Source organism: Gorilla gorilla, chromosome 19, assembly GCF_029281585.2.
Source record: "Gorilla gorilla gorilla isolate KB3781 chromosome 19, NHGRI_mGorGor1-v2.1_pri, whole genome shotgun sequence".
NCBI lineage: Eukaryota > Metazoa > Chordata > Mammalia > Primates > Hominidae > Gorilla > Gorilla gorilla.
Genome location: NC_073243.2, coordinates 36,119,584 through 36,138,109, shown reverse-complemented (window position 1 = coordinate 36,138,109; position 18,526 = coordinate 36,119,584). Strand labels below are relative to the sequence as shown.

The following is an 18,526-nucleotide window of genomic DNA, read 5'->3' as shown; positions in this document are numbered from 1 at the left end:
ATATACTCTTGGTTTAGGATCTGTGGAGTTTCATTATTTCTGTTCTTTCTCTCAGTGACACATGTAAATGAGAAAATCATTCAAATCCAGTCTAAAATATTTTTTAAAGTTTTTTCCTCTTGTTTTGCAAAAATATTAAAAGCTAAAGCTAAAAATTCAAAGTTGCACCTATACTTTCATTTTTGTCATACAAAAATTGTGGCCATATGGTTTCAGTGTATGTTTTCATGTATCTGTATGTAAAATAATTGAAGAACATGGAAAAATAATCTGTTAAAGTCTTGAATTGTGATTTTTTATTTTCTTGAAATTTCAAAAAGTATTTTTGCAATAAATGAAAATGAAAAAGGAAATTTTAAAGTAGATCATATAAGATGTATTGGTTTGAAAATTACTACTTTAAATGTAGAGTAATATCCCTAATTCAATTCATTGTATTTAAATTTATAGAGAATAACAAGAGCATTTAATCACATTCTGAAATTTTGTGCTGGGTGCTTAATCTGTTCAAAGTATTAAATATTTGAATATTTGGGAGATTCAAAATAGTATTTGTCCTTAAATTATATAAAGGTTTTCTGAGGAAATTATTGCATTTGGTTATTTATAGTATATTAGAAATAGGAAACAAGCTCCACCTAGGAACTTACTGTAGTTTAGCCTTTCGTATTCATACTTCTCTCTCTCTCTCTTCCCGCCACCTCTCTCTCCCTCACTCTCCCTTTCCCCCATCCCCTGTCTCCTCCCCTTCTCTCTTATTACTTTTGGTATATTTTGCATATTTTCTGGTAGATTAATTCCAGGTGACTTTGATCACAGTGTGATTTTTTATATAGCATTGTTTACCTCTTATAGGTGGGAGGAGGCCTACCACACTAAAACTTTTTCTTTAGAATTCTTTCTTAAAAATTCTAAGTTTCCATCTTTATTACCACCAGAAACAAAAGTTTGCCTTATATGTGTGTGTATATATGTGTGTGTGTATGCATATATGTATATACACATATATACACACATATACATATATACACATATATACGCACATATACATATATACACATATATATATACACATATATACATATATATACATATATGTATATATATGTATTTTTTTTTTTTGAGGCGGAGTCTTACTCTGTCGCCCAGGCTGCAGTGCAGTGGCATGATCTCGGCTCACTGCAACCTGGCTCACTGCAACCGCCGCCTCCCGGTTTCAAGCAATTCTCCTGCCTCAGCCTCCTGAGTAGCTGGGATTACAGGCATCTGCCACCGCGCCCAGCTAATTTTTATATTTTTAGTAGAGATGGGGTTTCACCGTATTGGCCAGGCTGGTCTCGAACCCCTGACCTCGTGATCCACCCACCTCGGCCTCCCAAAGTGCTGGGATTACAGGTGTGAGCCACTGCGCCCAGCCTTATTTATTTATTTATTTATTTATTTATTTTTGAGACGGAGTCTCGCTCTGTCTGGCCCAGGCTGGAGTGCAGTGGTGTAGTCTCGGCCCACTGAAGCCTCTGCCTCCCAGGTTCAAGCGTTTCTCCTGTCTCAGCCTCCTGAGTAGCTGGAACTATAGGCATGTGCCACCACACCCAGCTAATTTTGTATTTTAAGTAGAGAGGGTTTCACCATTTTGGCCAGGTTGGTCTCAGACTCCTGATTTCAGGTGATCCACCCACCTCGGCCTCCCAAAGTGCTGGGATTGTAGGCATGAGTCACTGCTCCCAGCTGTGCCTTATATTTTTAACTAGTAACCTGAATAAATTCAGGGTGATTTTGAAAGCAGAGCTCACAGGATTTCCTCATAGTTTGGATGTGGGTGTATGAGAAAGAGAGGGGTCAGCGATGACTCCTGGGTTATTTGCATGAGCAACTGGAATAGATTAGAGTTGCCCTCAATGGATACCAGGAAGGCCGTAAATGGAGCTGGTTGGAGGGGATGGAGGCAGATGAAAAGATTACTTTTGGACATGTTAAACTTGAAATGGCAAACAGGTATTTGGACTGGTGCTATAAACCTGTAAGTCATTGGCATGTAGATGATAGTCAACATATACCTATGAAACTGGACAAAAGTTTCGTGGTAATTAGGTATCAGTAAGCAGGAAGGTAGCAAAAAACTAACTTTACCTATCTCACAATTTTGCCTTGTCCCAGGATTGCCCATAGCCCAGTTCTTTTGATTCAAGCACCAAAACCAACTCTTAGAGTTTTTTGTTTGTTTGGTTTGGTTTTTTTGAGACAGGTTCTTGCTCTCTTGCCCAGGCTGGAGTGCAGTGGCATGACCATGGCCTACTGTAGCCTTGACCTCCCAGGCTCAAGTGAAACTCCCAACTCAGACTTCCAAGTAGCTTGGACTACAGGTGCGCATCACTACACTTGGCTAATTTTTTACTTTTATTTTTGTAGACATGAGTCTCACTGTGTTACCAGGGCTGGTGTTGAACTCCTGGGCTTAACCAATCCTCCTGCCTTGGCCTCACAAAGTGCTAGGATTACAGCCATGAGATGCTGCACCCAGCCTCTTCTCAAGAGTTTTTTGGCTAAGCAATTAATATATGTGAAGAGTAGGCATTCAATAATATGTCTTTTCCTTTTATACATTTCATCTTTTAAAGGGCAAGGCAGCCAGGAGTTGTGGCATGTGCCTTCAGTCTCAGCTATTTCGGAGGCTGAGGTGGGAGGATCACTTGAGCCCAGGAATTCAAGTCCAGCCTGGGCAACCCACCCGTGTCTCTAAAAAACAATAAGAGCCAGGTGTGGTGGCTCAGGCCTGTAATCTCAGCAATTTGGGAGGCTGGGACAGACGGATCACTTGAGTAGTTTGAGACCAGCCTGGCTAACATGACGAAACCCCATCTTTACTAAAAATACAAAAATTAACCAGGCATGGTGGTGTGCGCCTGTAGTTCAAGCTACTTGGGAGGCTGAGGCAGGAGAATCGCTTGAACCCAGGAGGCGGAGGTAGCAGTAAGCCGAGATCACACCACTGCACTCCAGCCTGGGTGACAGAGTGAGACTTTGTCTCTGAATGAATGAATGAATGAATATGAATAACAACAATGACAAACCCAGAAACATACGGGCAAGACAGCTTAAATGTAGGATGTTTGCATTTAGCCACTTCACTCTTTAGTAGTGAAGGTATGGTGAAATTATGACTGAATTACATTCACCTGCTTTACTAGACAATGACAGGTAATTGGATTAATGAAGCGTAAGGCAAAATATAGAGTAATTTTAGCTCAGTGTGATAGTCGAAGGGAAAAAAATTCAAATGATAACAAAAAACCAACCTATATTCCCCTGGGCACTACGAAATAACATCTATACTGGTGGATCTTGTACTTTGGGACACATTGGAATTACCTGGGCATCTCTTTAAAATACTCCTATCTGGCTTCTACTCCCAGACCTTCTGATTTATTTGGTATGGGAGGAGCTTTGGCGTCACAGCTCTCCAGGTGGGCCTAATGTGCAGCAAAGTTTGAGAACTACCATGATGTATACTTTTTTTCCTAGTGAAACTACCACTAATAGTCACAGTATTCAGAGTCCCTTCCAAAATTCTTTTTATTCTTTGCTGGTGCCAAAAACAGAAGCAGCATTGTTAAGGGAAGATCCTCAAGGCAGAGTGGAGTAAATGAGTGCCCTCTCTAAATCATACAAATAAGTCACAATCGTAATTTATTTTAGATTCATGACAACTGTTCATCTGGCCACTTATTTATAGCATACATGATCCCCAAATTGGAGGCAACCGTAATGTCATGGAGTGCATCAGAGTTGAAGTAAAAAGGCTTGCATTCAAATCCCAATTCTTCCACTTACTAACAGTTATGATGGGCAATTCATTCAATCTTGCTGAAGTTCTCATTTTTTTCTCCCTAATATGAAAATAACCAGATCTGTTTTGCATGGTTGTAAATATCTTTAAAAGCTAATGTATGTGAAGATAAACTATAAAGTATATAAAGATATTAAATAATTATTATCTGAAAGGATTTTTCTTAACCTTAGAGATGACGTAACTTTCTAGGTTTTTTTTTTCTGTATTTTTTCATTGCCTTAAGAAGGAGATCTGCATACAGTAGATAATAAATGCATTTGAACTTAACGTGTATAGTAGAGGAAGTATTATTTTGTATTTCTATACCATGTTTTAATCTGGGTAGAAACGTAAGTTTTCTACTCATGCCTGGGTTCCAACACATGTGTTGCCACTTGTTAGCAAATTTGTGTCAGTAGACATGTTCTAAGAGTCAGGTTTGTTATCTTTTTGTATGGCGAATAATATCTATCTTTCAGGGCTGTTATGGCCCTCACATGTAGTGCCGTAAGCATAGTAGCTAGAATGGAGCATGCAGAAAATGCTAATTCCTTTCTTCTCTCTAAGAATATCATAATCTTGTGATAGTACAGATAAGTCGAACACCACAGGGGCTAGGGACCCTGCCCACACACAATCAAAAATTCACATATAATTTTTGACTCCTGAAGAACGTAACTACTAATAGCCTATTGTAAACTGGAAGCCTTACTAATAAGGTATACAGTTGATTAATATGTATTTTGTATATTTGTTCTGTACTGTATTTTTACAATAAAGAAAGCCAGAGAAAGGAAAATGTTGTTAAGAAAATCATAAAGGAGACAAAATATATTTATTATTCATTAAGTGGAAGTAGATCATAAAGATCTTCATCTTGTCTTCATGTTGAATAAACCAAGGAGGAGAAAGCAGTGGGGTTGGTCTTTCTGTCTTGAGGGTGGCAGAAACGGAAGAAATTCAAATATAAGTGGATCCTCTCAGTTCAAACCCGTGTTGTCTAAGAGTCACCTGTAATTTTTAAAATCTGAGTAATAATTTTTAGTAGCTAAAAATTCTTAACTGTCATTTAAAAATTTTGTTTTGCTGATTTCTATATCATTTAACGTTTTAAAACTTTTTTATTGATGCATAACGGATGTACATGGTCCTCCTGCCCCACCCCACCCCCCACCCCCACAACATGTTTTCTGGAGTTTTTTCTGGTTTTTGTTTGTTTGTTTTTTGGAGACAAAGTCTCGCTCTGTCCCCCAGGCTGGAGTGCGGTAGCGCAATCTCGGCTCACTGCAACCTCTGCCTCCCGGGTTCAAGCAATTCTCCTGCCTCAGCCTCCCTAGTAGCTGGGACTACAGGCGCACGCCGTCATGCCTGGCTAATTTTTTCTTATTTTAGTAGAGACAGGGTTTCACCATGTTGCCCAGGCTGGTGTCGAACCCCTGAGCTCAGTCAATCTGCCCGCCTCGGCCTCCCAAAGTGCTAGGATTACGGGCATGAGCCACCACGCCTGGCCACAGATGGTTTTAAAAACAGTGTTTATCTTTATGCTTTTTCAGATAAGTTTATACCATGGATAGCACAAAGGAGAAGTGTGACAGTTACAAAGATGATCTTCTGCTTAGGATGGGACTTAATGATAATAAAGCAGGAATGGAAGGATTAGATAAAGAGAAAATTAACAAAATTATAATGGAAGCCACAAAGGTATGTTTCTTGTTTCTTTTGATGTGTGTAATTTAATGACCTTTTAACTTTCTGTTTCAAAGAAAATCATTTGAATATTATTTGTATTTAATATTTCAATATTTTAATATATATTATTTTTAAACTGCAAAAGGGTATGGAATAATCTCCCTTCTATTCTGTTGCTCCTACCATCCAGGTTTCTATTTCACATGCATATAATAGGCATTTAAAACCAAAATAATGTATATGTTCCTGTTCACCTTTTTTTTTAACCCCAGTGGGAGAAATTGTTTAGGTATTTGGATTTTTTTTTTTTCAGTTAATATAACTTGGAGCTCTTTCTGTATAGGTAAATAAAGATCTTCATTCTTTGTATGCCTGTGTGTGTGGATATAATGTAATTTATTGAACCATCCAAAAAGTTTATGGATAAATATATGTCATTTGTAGTCTTTTATTTTTACAAACATTACTAGTGAAGTAGGGAATAACGTATTTTATAACTTTCTATATGTGCAAGTATAACTGTGGAAGAGATTCCTACAAGTGGAATTGTTTCACCAACTACACATAGCACAAAAGAATATATGCATGTGTGATTTTTATGAATTGCCAAATTACCCTCCATGGTGTTTCTATCAATTCACACTTCCACTACAAATATCTGAGAGTATGTATTACCATACTGAAACTGTGCCAACACAGTGTATTACTAAACTTTTGTATTTGGCAATCTGAGGTAATATAGTATAGCATTAATTTCTATTCCGCTTATGAAAAATTAGTTTCATATCTTTTCTTTTTTTTGAGACAAGGTCTCACTCTGTCACCCAGGCCGGAGTCCAGTAGCACAATAATAGCTCATTACAGCCTCACCCTGGTCTCAAGTGTTCCTCCCACCTCAGACTTTGAAGAGCTAGGACAATAGGCACATGCCACCAAGCCTGGCTAACTTTTTACTTTTTGTAGAGAGGAGGTCTCACTATGTTGCCCAGGCTAGTCTTGATCTGCTGGCCTCAAGCAATCCCTCTACCTTAGCCTCCCAAAGTGCTGGGATTATAGGCATGAGCTACTGTGCCTGGAGCTCTTTTGATATTTTAAAAATTATTTGTATTTCATTTTTTATGAACTTTGATTATATATTCTGTATACATATGCACATTCAATAATTAGTTATCTTTTGACTTTGCTTATGGTAGTTTCTCCTGTTCAGAAATTTTTTGTTTGCTCCATGTTATGTAGTTGAATGTCAACTACATATGGCTTTCTTCAAGGTTATAAAAGAATTCTTTAATTTTTTTACCACTTTTTTGTTTCATTTATATATTATAGAATATATATGTATTAGTGTGTTATGTGTATTAATGTATATCAATATTAATATACATTATATATACATAATATATAATGTATATTAGTATGTTGTATGTTATGTATATTAATAAACACAATACATGTATAATATACATGTAGAAAGATGTAAACTTTAAGAGAATATCCTTGTTCTTAGGAAATGCGTGGTGATGTCCACAGCAACTTACTTTAAAATGGTTTTAGCCAAAAGGAGGGGAAAGTGTGTGTGTGTGTATGTATGTGTGTGTGTATACACTCATACTTCCCCAACATATATACATAGGAGTTGGGGAAGAACTCAAATGTAGCAGGATATTAATTGATGAATCTAGGTAAGGGTATATAGGTGTTCGTTGTACTATTTTTTCAGCTTTTGCAGATTTGAAAATTCCACGATAAAAAGTTAAGGAATTATTGTTAATTTCGTTAGTTATGAAAATGTTACTGTGATGAAGTGGGAAAATGGCCTTATTTTTAAATGCATACCGAAATCTTCTGTGGAATGGCTAAATATCTTGATATTTGTAATTTAAAATGTTTCACTTGTAATGAAGCATATACAGTAAAATGTTAACAGCTGTTAAATCTGAGTGATAGTTTTATATGTGTTTATTGTATTCATGTTTTTTCTGCGTTTTCCTGAGACTTTTTTGATATTTTCATCATAAAAATGTTCAAAAAGAATAAAACAAATAAAACCTATGAATCTAGTTTTTAGGTTAAGAAATAGAATATGTAAGTTACCCTAGATGTCCCTATCTATCTGATCCTCCCTCTCTATTCTCTGTGACCCAGTACAATTTATTAAATAGTCCATTCTTTTCCTACTGATCTGGTGTGCTTTCTCTTCTGTTCCACTGGATCATTTGCCTGTTTGTATGTAAACAACATGTTTTTTTATTATCATACTTTATAATAAGCCTTGATATCTGCTAGCACAATTTCTTTTTTTTACACTTTGTTCTTTTTCAAGAATATCTTGAGTATTCTTGAAGCTTTGCTTTCATATAAATTTTATGTGATATATATCAAAAATATATAGGTGCATATATAATTGGCACATATCACATGATTGGTATATAAAAATACACAGAATAATATATATTCCTCTAGTGCATGAGGTGAGTTTATCATAAATGGTACCTTGTTTAAATTGGAATTTTCTAATTGTTACTATTCCATAGCAATACAATTTACTTTTTACTTTTTTAAAACTCTTATCAGAAAATTTAAAATATATAGAAAATTACAGAGAATAGTAAAGTAAATCCCCATATAATCATCACCCAGCATCAATAATTACCAACATTTTTGCAAATATAGTTATCTATCTTACCCTTCCCCTACTGATTTTTGGAGCGAGGAGTATTTTAAAACAAATTCCAATAAATTGGACACATTTCTAGAAGTTTACAATTTTTCAAAATGGACTCAAGAAGATACAGATAATCTAAATAGACCTATATAATAAGGAAATAAATTAGTAATTAAAAATCTCCCCATCAAAGAAAAAAGACCAGGCCATTTGGCTTCTCTGGTGAGTTTTATCAAATATTTAAACAAGAAATGATACCAATATTCCACAAGCTCTTCTAGAAAATAGAGAAGGATGGAACACTTCCCAACTCCTACGAGGCCAGTATCTCCCTGATACCAAAGCCAAACACAAGGTTATACATCATTATGAATGCAAAAGTCCTCAAAAAAATATTAGAGGACTGATTTAAACAATATAGCAAAAAGATTATGCACCATAACCAAATGGGATTTATCTTAGGAAAGCAAGGTTGGTTTTAAGATCTAAAAATTGGCCAAGCTTATGCCTATGACCCCCAGCACTTTGGGAGGCTGAGGTGGGTGGATCACCGGAGGTCAGGAGTTCAAGACCAGCCTGACCAATATGGTGAAACCCCGTCTCTACTAAAAATACAAAAATAAGCCAGGCGTGGTGGCGTATGCCTGTAGTCCCAGCTACTCGGGAGGCTGAGACAGGAGAATTGCTTGAATCCAGGAGGTGGAGGTTGCAGTGAGCCGAGATCGCGCCACTGCACTCCAGTCTGGGCAACAGAGCAAGACTCCTTCTCAGAAAAAGATAAAAAAAAGAGAGAGATCTGAAAATCAATTAATGTAATACATCATATTAAAATAAAGGGCAAAAAACCACACGATCATCTTAGTAGACTCAGAAAAAGCATATTTGATAAAATCCCACCACTATTCATGCTAAAAGCTCTTAACAGACTTGAAATATAAGGGTACTTCCTCAATCTAGTAAAGGGCATCTATAAAAAAACCTACAGTGTACATGATACTTTATGGTGGAAGGCTGAACACTTTCTACCTAAAATGAGGAACAAGGCAAGAATGTCCACTCTCACCTTTTCTACTCAACATAGTCCTAACAGTTCTAACCAGTGCAGTCAGGCAATAAAAATAAATAAAAGGGCCGGGTACAGTGGCTCACACCTGTAATCCCAGCACTTTGGTAGGCTGAGATAGGAGGATCACTTGAGCCCAGGAGTTTGAGACCAGCCTGGGCAAGATAGTGAGACCCTGTCTCTTAAAAGCAAAACAAAACCCTTACGCCATACACAAAATTAACTCAAAATAGACTTAAAGAGCCAAAACAATACAACTTTTAGAAGAAAATTTGAGAAAGCCTAGGAGACCTTCTGTTAGGCAGAAATTTCTTAGATGTGATACTAAAAGAACAATCAATAAAAGAAAGTTGATGAATTGGTCCTCATCAAAATTTAAAATGTTTACACTTCAAAAGACAGCAATAAAAATAAAAAGATAGGTCAGGTGTACTGGCTCACGCCTGTGATCCTAACACTTTGGAAGGCTGAGGTAGGAGGATCAGGAGTTTGAGACCAGCCTGGGCAACATAATGAGACCCCCCCCCCCAACCTCTTAAAAAAAAAAGAAAAAGATAGCAATGTGCCTTGGGTAAAATATTTGTAAAACACATATGTGATAAAAGACTTATATCCAGAATATACAGAAAATGTCTACAACTCAATAAGACAAGCAACCGAATCAAAAAATGGTCAAAAGATGTAAATAGACATTTCAGTAAAGAAGATATACAAATGGCTCTAGGCACATGAAAAGATGCTCAGTATTATTAGTCATCAGGGAAATAAAAATTTAAAAACCACAAAGAGATGCCATTCGTGCTACTATTGCTTAGAATAGCTATAATAAATAAGACACAGTAACAAATGTTGGCAAGAATGTGGAGAAATTGGAACCCTCCTACATTGCTGATGGGATTTAAAATGGTTCAACCACTTTGGAAAACAGACTGGCATTTCCTCAAAAGGTTGAGTATAGAGGTACCATATGACAAAGAAACCCTACTCCTAGTTACATACCTGAGAGAAATGACAACATATGTCCACATGAAAACTTGTCCACAAATGTTTATGATAGCATTCTTCACTGTAGCCAAAAAGTGAAAATAAGCTAAATGTCTATCAACCAGATAAATGGATAGACACTATGTTCAGTGATGAAATGATGGGCAGTTTTTTGAATTATTTTCTACATTTTCTTTAATGACTTAACATTAAATATTTGAAAGTACTTTGTAAGGAGTATTTTTTAATGCAACAGATAACTGATGATCCAACCCACTAAGGCCTTTGATACCCACTGTGGATCCTACCTAGGACATACTGTTCTTTTCTGAATGCAAACCTGTATTCATCTCAGAGAGCTTGTGCTGTGCTAAGTACTGCTCACAACAATCCTGTGATTTAGTTAACTACTAATAAATTCATCTTACAAATAAAGAAACTGAGATGTAGAAAGATTAAATAATTTTAGGGTCACCTAGCTAGTAAGTAGTAGAGCTAAGTTTTAAATTTAATCTTCTGTTTCCTGAGTATGTGCTCTTAGCCACCAGGTTATACTACAGTGATGCTTTCCTTCAGACATTTTTCTTATGCTTTGTTTTGTTTTCCTCCATAGGGGTCCAGATTTTATGGAAATGAGCTCAAGAAAGAAAAGCAAGTCAACCAACGAATTGAAAATATGATGCAACAAAAAGCTCAAATCACCAGCCAACAGCTAAGAAAAGCACAATTACAGGTATTAATTAAATTGTTAAATAAAGTGGAAGCTGGTAGAATAGTAATTGACAGTTAAAATGTATTGTCAAGTCATAACTGAAAACAAGATGAAATGTAAATGTTCATTATATTGTAAAGCATACATATTCAGCAAATGAACATACTTTACTTTGCTAAGTGTTGCTCTGCTCATTTACATAAAGACTCCACACATAGACATTGTCACCTCTATTATACAGAAGAGTAAATGAAGTCTTAATTAGGTTGAGTAACTTGCCCAGCTTGATAGGACAGGTAGTTAGCAGAACTAGGATTTAATCCAAAGCCTATGTTCTTTTTATTGTATACATCGCAGCTAGAAAAGGCCACGGGATAAATGTGGAATGTTTTCTGCAATGCTGATTTTGCAAAAAAAATTTGAGGAATATGTTAACTAATTAAATTGGAGAGTAACTTAAAACATAATCATGTTATAGTAAAATAAAAAGTCACACTATAGATTAGAATGCCAAATGTACATGAACTTTTAAGACAAAACACAAGACTTCTAAAACCTTGGAAGGTTTTTGCCTTCTCCAGGATCTTTGGGAAGTAAATACTCCAAGTTTCCTCTTCTATTAAAAGTTATTTCAGGAGAAAAGTTTGGGAATATCCAAGTTGCAGGGCACTGTGTGGTAGACTGACAACTCAAAGCAGTCAAATTTCTGATAGTAAAACAAGTCATGGCAAGAGGAATTTGCTCTTTGTCAAAATCTGATCCGATGTTAACAGAGCTCTCTAGTCTATAAGGTAACAATAAAATTAGATTAATCTAATGTGCTACAAAATCCTTCTCTTGTGACAGAGTTCAAAGATCATAAATTTTATGTTTTCTTTATCAAACTATACAATGTGTGATTTTTTGATACATATGCCTTCTCAGAGCACAAGATAATTTTTAAGTGGTCTTCTATTATGATGAAAGATGATTTATTTGTCATATCATCATTTTTAATGCTTCACAGCATTCCACTGTGTGGAGGTACCATAATTTATTTACCATATCCCACCTTGATTTCAGTTTTTTATTTCATACGCAACCCTGTGATTATCATTCTTATCTTTGTACTCTAGTGCTGTTATTTTGACCAAAGATGGTATCATTTTACATTTTCAACATGAAAGTATTGATTTTCTCACATAGTTGTAAACCATTAATATTTCCTTATTATGAGAATTTCCTCTTTTATTCTGTTTGCGAGTATATACACTAAGTTGCTAGCACAAGAGACCAAAAATGTAATATTTTAAATAAGAGCTGCTTTCTTTCTCACATAATAAGTGAGTAGTTCTAGCTGGTGAGTGGCTGATTATCATTTAGAGACCCAGGTTCTTTAAATCATATTGTTCCATCATCCCCTGGTGTTATCCTTACCTGAATTAACAAAAGTGAATTATTTTCCATCCATATTCCATCTCCTGGTTAAGGAAGAAAGGGAAAATACTGAAGGCAAGTACAGTAATTTGCTATTAAACAAGTGAAAAAGAAGTTGCACACATTACTTCAGCTGACATTCTTTGGCAAGAATTTAAGTTACATGGCCGCACCTAACTGCAGGAGAAGCTATAACTTTAGCTGGGTGCCATGTGCCCAGCTGAAAATCCATTACTATGGAAGGAAGGAAGAATAGATTTTGGGGTTCAAGCAGCAGCCTAAAGCAATGTTTTTTGCCCACATGTCTGGGGGAGTTTATATCTATTTATCTTGATTTATAAGGTCTTAATATATTAGAGATTTTTTCTTGCCATTTGTTATGAATACTTTTCCAATATATTGTCTTTTAATTTTGTAGTTTTTCCCATATAATTTTTAATGTTTATGTAATCAAATCCAGTGACTTTTTTTAAAAAAGATTATATATATATATATCTTCCTTTCCCTTCAAAATTTATTTTTTTTAACTTTTAAGTTCAGGGGTACATGTGCAGGTTTGTTATATAAGTAAACTGGTGTCGTGGGGGTTTGTTGTACAGATTATTTTGTCACCCAGGCATTAAGCGTAGTACCCACTCATTAGTTATTCTTCCTGATCCTCTCCCACCTCCCATCCTCCACCCTCCAGTAGGCCCCAGTGTATGTTGTTCCCCTATATGTGTCCATGTGGTTTCATGATTTAGCTCCCACTTATAAGTGAGAACATGCGGTATGTGGTTTCTGTTCCTTTGTTAGTTACTAGGGATAATGGCCTCCATCTCCATCCATGTCCCTGCAAAAGACATGATCTCATTCTTTTTTATTGCCACACAGTATTCCATGGTGTATATGTACACAATTTTCTTTATCCAGTCTATCATTGGTGAGAATTTAGATTGATTCCATGTCTTTGCTGTTGTGAATAGTGCTGCAGTGAACAAACACAAGCCTGTATAAAAAGACCTTATTTTTCAAAGCAGTTTTAGGTTCACAGCAAAATTGAATAAAAGGTACAAAGATTTTCCATATACTCCTGTCTCCCCACAGGCATAGCCTCCCCTGCTATCACATCCCCCACCAGAGGGGTACATTTGTTACAGTTGATGAATCTACGTTGACACAACATTATCATCCAAAGTTGATAGTTTACATTAGGGTTCAATATTGGTGGTGTACATTCTGTGGGTTTAGACAAATGTACAGTGAGGTGCATCCACCATTATAGTATCATACAGAGCAGTTTCCCTGCCCTAAAAAAATACTCTGTGCTCCATCTATTCATCCCTCCCTCCCCCACTAACCTCCCTGGCAATCACTGACCTTTTTACTATCTCCATAGTTTTCCCTTTTCCAGAATGTCATATATTAGAATCATACAGGATGTAGCCTTTTCAGACTGATTGTTTTTACTTATGCAGTGTAATGTAAATGTATGCATTTACATTTCCTTCATGTCTTTTCATGGCTTAATAGTTCATTTATTTTATGTACTGAATATTATTCAATTGTCTGGGTGTACCACAGACAATTTTTTTTTTTTTTTTTTGAGATGGAGTCTCTCTCACTTCGTTGCCCAGGCTGGAGTGCAGTGCAGTGAATCCCGGGTTCAAGCTATTCTCCTCCCTCGGCCTCCCGAGTAGCTGGGATAACCAGTGCCCACCACCATGCCCAGCTAATTTTTGCATTTTTTAGTAGAGACGGGGTTTCACCATGTTGGCCAATCTGGTCTGGAACTACCGGCCTCATGTCATCCGCCTGCCTCAGCCTTCCAAAGTTCTGAGATTACAGGCGTGAGCCATACCACAGACAATTGAATAATATTCAGCACATAAAATAAATGAGCTATCAAGCTGTTTGTCCATTTACCTACTAAAGTTTACTTTGGTTGCTTCTAAGTTTTGGGAATTATGAATAAAGCTGCTGTAAATATCCATGGCCAGGCTTATGTGTAGACATAAGTTTTCAACTCCTTTAGGTAAATACTAAGGAGCGCAATTGCTGGATAATATGGTAAAATAAAAATATGTTTAGCTTTATAAGAAACTGCCAAACTGTCTTCCAAAGTGACCATACCATTTTGTCTTCCCACCAACAATGAATGAGGATTCCTGTTGCTAAATATCATTGCCCTCATTTGGTGTTGTCAGTATTGTGAATTTTGGCTATTCTAATATGTGTATAGTGGTATCTCATTGTTGTTTTAATTTGCATTTCCCTGATGACATATGATGTGGAGCATCTTTTCATGTGCTTATTTGCCATCTGTATATGTTCTTTGTTGAGGTGTCTGTTAAGGTCCTTGACCATTTATAATCAAGCTGTTTGCTTTCTTATTTTTTAAGAGTTTTGAGTTTTAAGAACTCTTAGTTTTTAAGAGTTCTTCGTGTATTTTGGGCAACAGACCTGTATCAGATATATCTTTTGCAAATATTGTTTCCCAACCTGTGGCTTTTCTTTTTATTCTATTGACAGTATCTTTCACAGAGCAGAAATTTTTAATTTTAATGAAGTCTAGTTTATCAATTCTTTCTTTCATGGATTGTGCCTTTGGTATTGTATCTAAATAGTCATCATCAAATCCAAGTCCATCTAGATTTTCTCTTATGTTATCTTCTAGGAATTTTATAGTTTTGCATTTTACAGTTAGGTCTGTGATTCATTTGAGTTCATTTTTGTGGAGGAAATAAGTTCATCTTTTTTTCTTTTTTTTTTTTTTTAACATGAGGATATCCAATTGTTCCAGCACAATTTGTTAAAAAATTCTTTTCTTGCTAGGTGTGGCGGCTCACGCCTGTAATCCCAGCACTTTGGGAGGCCAAGGTGGGAAGATCGCTTGAGCCCAGGGGTTCAAGACCAGCCTAGGCAACATAGCAAGACCCTGCTTCTACAAAAGATAGAAAAAATTAACTCGGGGTGGTGGCACAGGCCCATGGTCCTAGCTATTTGGGAGGCTGAGGTGGGAAGATTGTTTGGGCCTGGGACGTGGAGGTGGCAGTGAGCTGTGATTGCACCACTGCACTCCAGCCTGGGCAACAGAATGAGACTCTGTCTCAAAAAAAGAAAAAAAAGAAAGAAACTCTTCTCCATTTTATTGAGTCATTGCTCCTTTGTCAAAGACCAATTGTCTGTATTTATGTGAGTCTGTTTCTGGGCTCTGTATTCTGTTTCATTGATCTATTTGTCTATTCTTTTGCCAATACCACACTCTCTTAATTACTGTAACTTTATAGTAAGTCTTGAAGTCAAGTAGTTTCAGTCCTTCAGTTTTGTTCTTCTACAATATTTTGTTGGCTAATTGGATCTTTTGCCTCTCCATATAAATTTTAGACTCAGTTTGTTGACATCCACAAAATAGCTTGCTGGGATTTTGACTAGGATTGCATTGAGTGTATAGATGAAGTTGGGAAGAACTGGCATTTGATAATAGAGTCTTCCTGTTCATGAACATGGAATATCTCTCCATTTAAAGATGCTCCTTGGTTTACAATGGAGTTACATTTGGATAAACCCATTATACAGTTGAAAAATTGTAAGTCAAACCATCATAAGTCCAGATATTCCCTGACTTAATGGTGGGATTATGTCCAGATAAACCCCTCATAAAGTTGAAAAATCTTAAGTTGAACCATCATAGGCCAGAGACCGTATTTAGTTCTTCTTTGCTTTCTTTCTTCAGACTTTGTAGTTTTCCTCATGTTGATCTTGTACATATTTTGTTACACTTGTTCCTAAGTATTTCATTTTTGGAGGTTTTAATATAAATTGTAATGTGTTTTATGTTTTGTTTTGTTTTTGAGACAGAGTCTCCCTCTGTCACCCAGGCTGCAGCGCAGTGGGATGACCTCAGCTCACTGCATCTTCTTCTTCCTGGGTTCAAGCAATTCTCCTGCCTCCACTTCCCGGTAGCTGGGATTACAGATGCTCACTGCCATGCCTGGCTAGTTTTTGTATTTTTAGTTGAGACAGGGTTTCACCATGTTGGCCAGGCTGGTCTTGAACTCCTGAGCTCAAGTGATCCACCCGCCTCGGCCTCCCAAAGTGCTGGGATTACAGATGTGAGCCAACATGTTGGGCCTGTAATGTGTTTTAAATTTTAAATTTTACTTGTTCATTGATGGCATACAGGAAAGTGATTGACTTTTGTATATTAACCTTATATCTTGTAACTGATTATTATCACTTACTAGTTCCAGGAACAATATTCTTATAATTTTTGTTTTTTTTTTTTTTTTTTTTGGTCTGGGTATTGTACTTGGAAAATTATTCCTCATAACCATGCCTATGTCTTCTTTTAGTATTTTTATAGCTCTTGGCATACTCATATCTTTAGTCAATTTGGAATTTGTTTTGATGTAAAGTGTGAAGTATGTTTTTCTTAAATGGTGTTATGTTTTCCCTGCATAGTATTATTTTCCCTAAGTGGTGATTCACTTGTCCCAACTCCATTTATTGAATCATGAATCCTTTCTTCACTGAGTTGAAATGAAGTACTTCCAAATTAAAAAATTCTCAATTGTTCTTTGATTTATTTCTGGACTCTCTCTTCTAATCAATTCAGTCTTTTCCTGTATCAGTACCATACAGTTTTAGTTATTGAACGGTAGGAATATAGTTTAATATTCTCGCTTGTAACTCTTCTTTAAAATTTTTTTTGTTTTTCTCATGCATGTTTCTTTCAAATAAACTTAGGCATCATTTTATCAAGGTTTTAAAAAAATCAGTTCTATCCACAGTAATATTATTTTAAAATTGATATTAATTCTTAAGCAATGTACTTTCTGGACATTTTCATTTTATTGATCTATAATCTACAAATATATTTAACAGTTTTAATGATACAGTATATAAATGATGCTAACAACTGTTAGCTATTCATACTATTTTTAAAGCTCATATCCTTAAATATACTAATAATCTGAAGGAATAGAAAGTATCTTTCATTGTATAGCAGAATTTAAGATTTTGTTCCAGTTTTGGTTGACTATTTCATCAGAGGCTCTCTGGCATCTTTTGCAACAGGAATGGCAGGAAACGTGTTTTATGTTGATTGTTAAATTGTTTCATTTGTTGAGCTTCCTCCAAAAGAATTTGTATAAATGGGAGGAGATTGAGGAAGTTTAAGGAGTCAAGAAGGCCTGAGAGAACAGAGTTGTTTTCGTAGGAAATGTGTTTCTATTTTAGAGTCTTAAAATTTCCAAGTACTCGATTTTATTATGTGTGATATGATAGTATGAACTATTGCTAGTCGAGCTGAGGTAAGCAACTTTTACAGGCATGAACCCCTAGGGTGTTCAGAACCTCTCTAAGTATACTCCACCCTTTCCCAATCTCCGTGGACTTCTTAAAGCACAGTCATTTTTGTAACTGACAAATTGTTGTATAAGAACATGGGTTCATAAATCAAGTAGACAGATGTTTATGTTACATTGCATGACAGCTATACAGCAAATCAGTGCATTTTGACCATTTTGGCAATTTATTGATTTGGGGTTTGTTTTTTTGTTTTGTTTTGTTTTGTTTTTTTTAGAGACAGGGTCTCTCTCTGTCACCCAGGCTGGAGTGCAGTGGTACCGTCATGGCTCACTGCAACCTCTAACTACTGGGCTCAAACAGTCCTCCCGCCTCAGCCTCCCAAGTAGTGGGGGGACTATAGGTGTACACTTTCACACCCAGTTAATTTTTAAAATTTTTCATAGAGACAGGATCTCGCTATATTGCCCAGGCCAGTCTCAAACTCCTGGCCTCAAGCTACCCTTCCACTTAAGCCTCCCAAAGGGGTTACAGGCATGAGCCACTAGGGCTGGCCAACAATTGATTTTATTAACTCAAATTTATTCAACAGTCTTGGGGAAATACTAATTTAAGAAAACAAAACCAAAAAAACACATTATTTCTGAAATAGTCTCCTCAATGTAATAGAAATGGGATATTTATAAAGAAAATAAGACATAATATGGATGGAAAATATACCATTACAGTTTGATTTGAGTGTATTTCAACATTACAGACTTTAAAAAATCTATTATAGGGAAGCATCATAACATAATCAAAAACAGACTTCAGAGTAACCTGGTTTCAGTGTTTAGTGCTAACATTTACTAGCTCTATGACTTAGGGCAAATTACTTACTCT

The 18,526-nt window shown here is 36.1% G+C and overlaps 1 protein-coding gene across 11 annotated transcripts in view; it reads left to right on the top strand.

Moving 5' to 3' along the window:
- The window catches only part of POLK (DNA polymerase kappa), an 87,736-nt gene that overhangs the window by 29,546 nt on the left and 39,664 nt on the right, over positions 1–18,526 (top strand). For 9 of the 11 annotated variants that reach the window (XM_055367795.2, XM_063700679.1, XM_004058708.5 and 6 more), the window contains exons 2-3: positions 5,383–5,530; positions 10,841–10,960. In XM_055367795.2, coding sequence (XP_055223770.2) covers positions 5,396–5,530; positions 10,841–10,960 — 255 coding nt within the window. In that variant the 5' untranslated portion in view covers positions 5,383–5,395. Of the gene's footprint in view, positions 1–2,250; positions 2,364–5,382; positions 5,531–10,840; positions 10,961–18,526 lie in introns of those variants that run through there. The other 2 variants (XM_055367792.2, XM_063700678.1) reach the window with 1 other exon arrangement.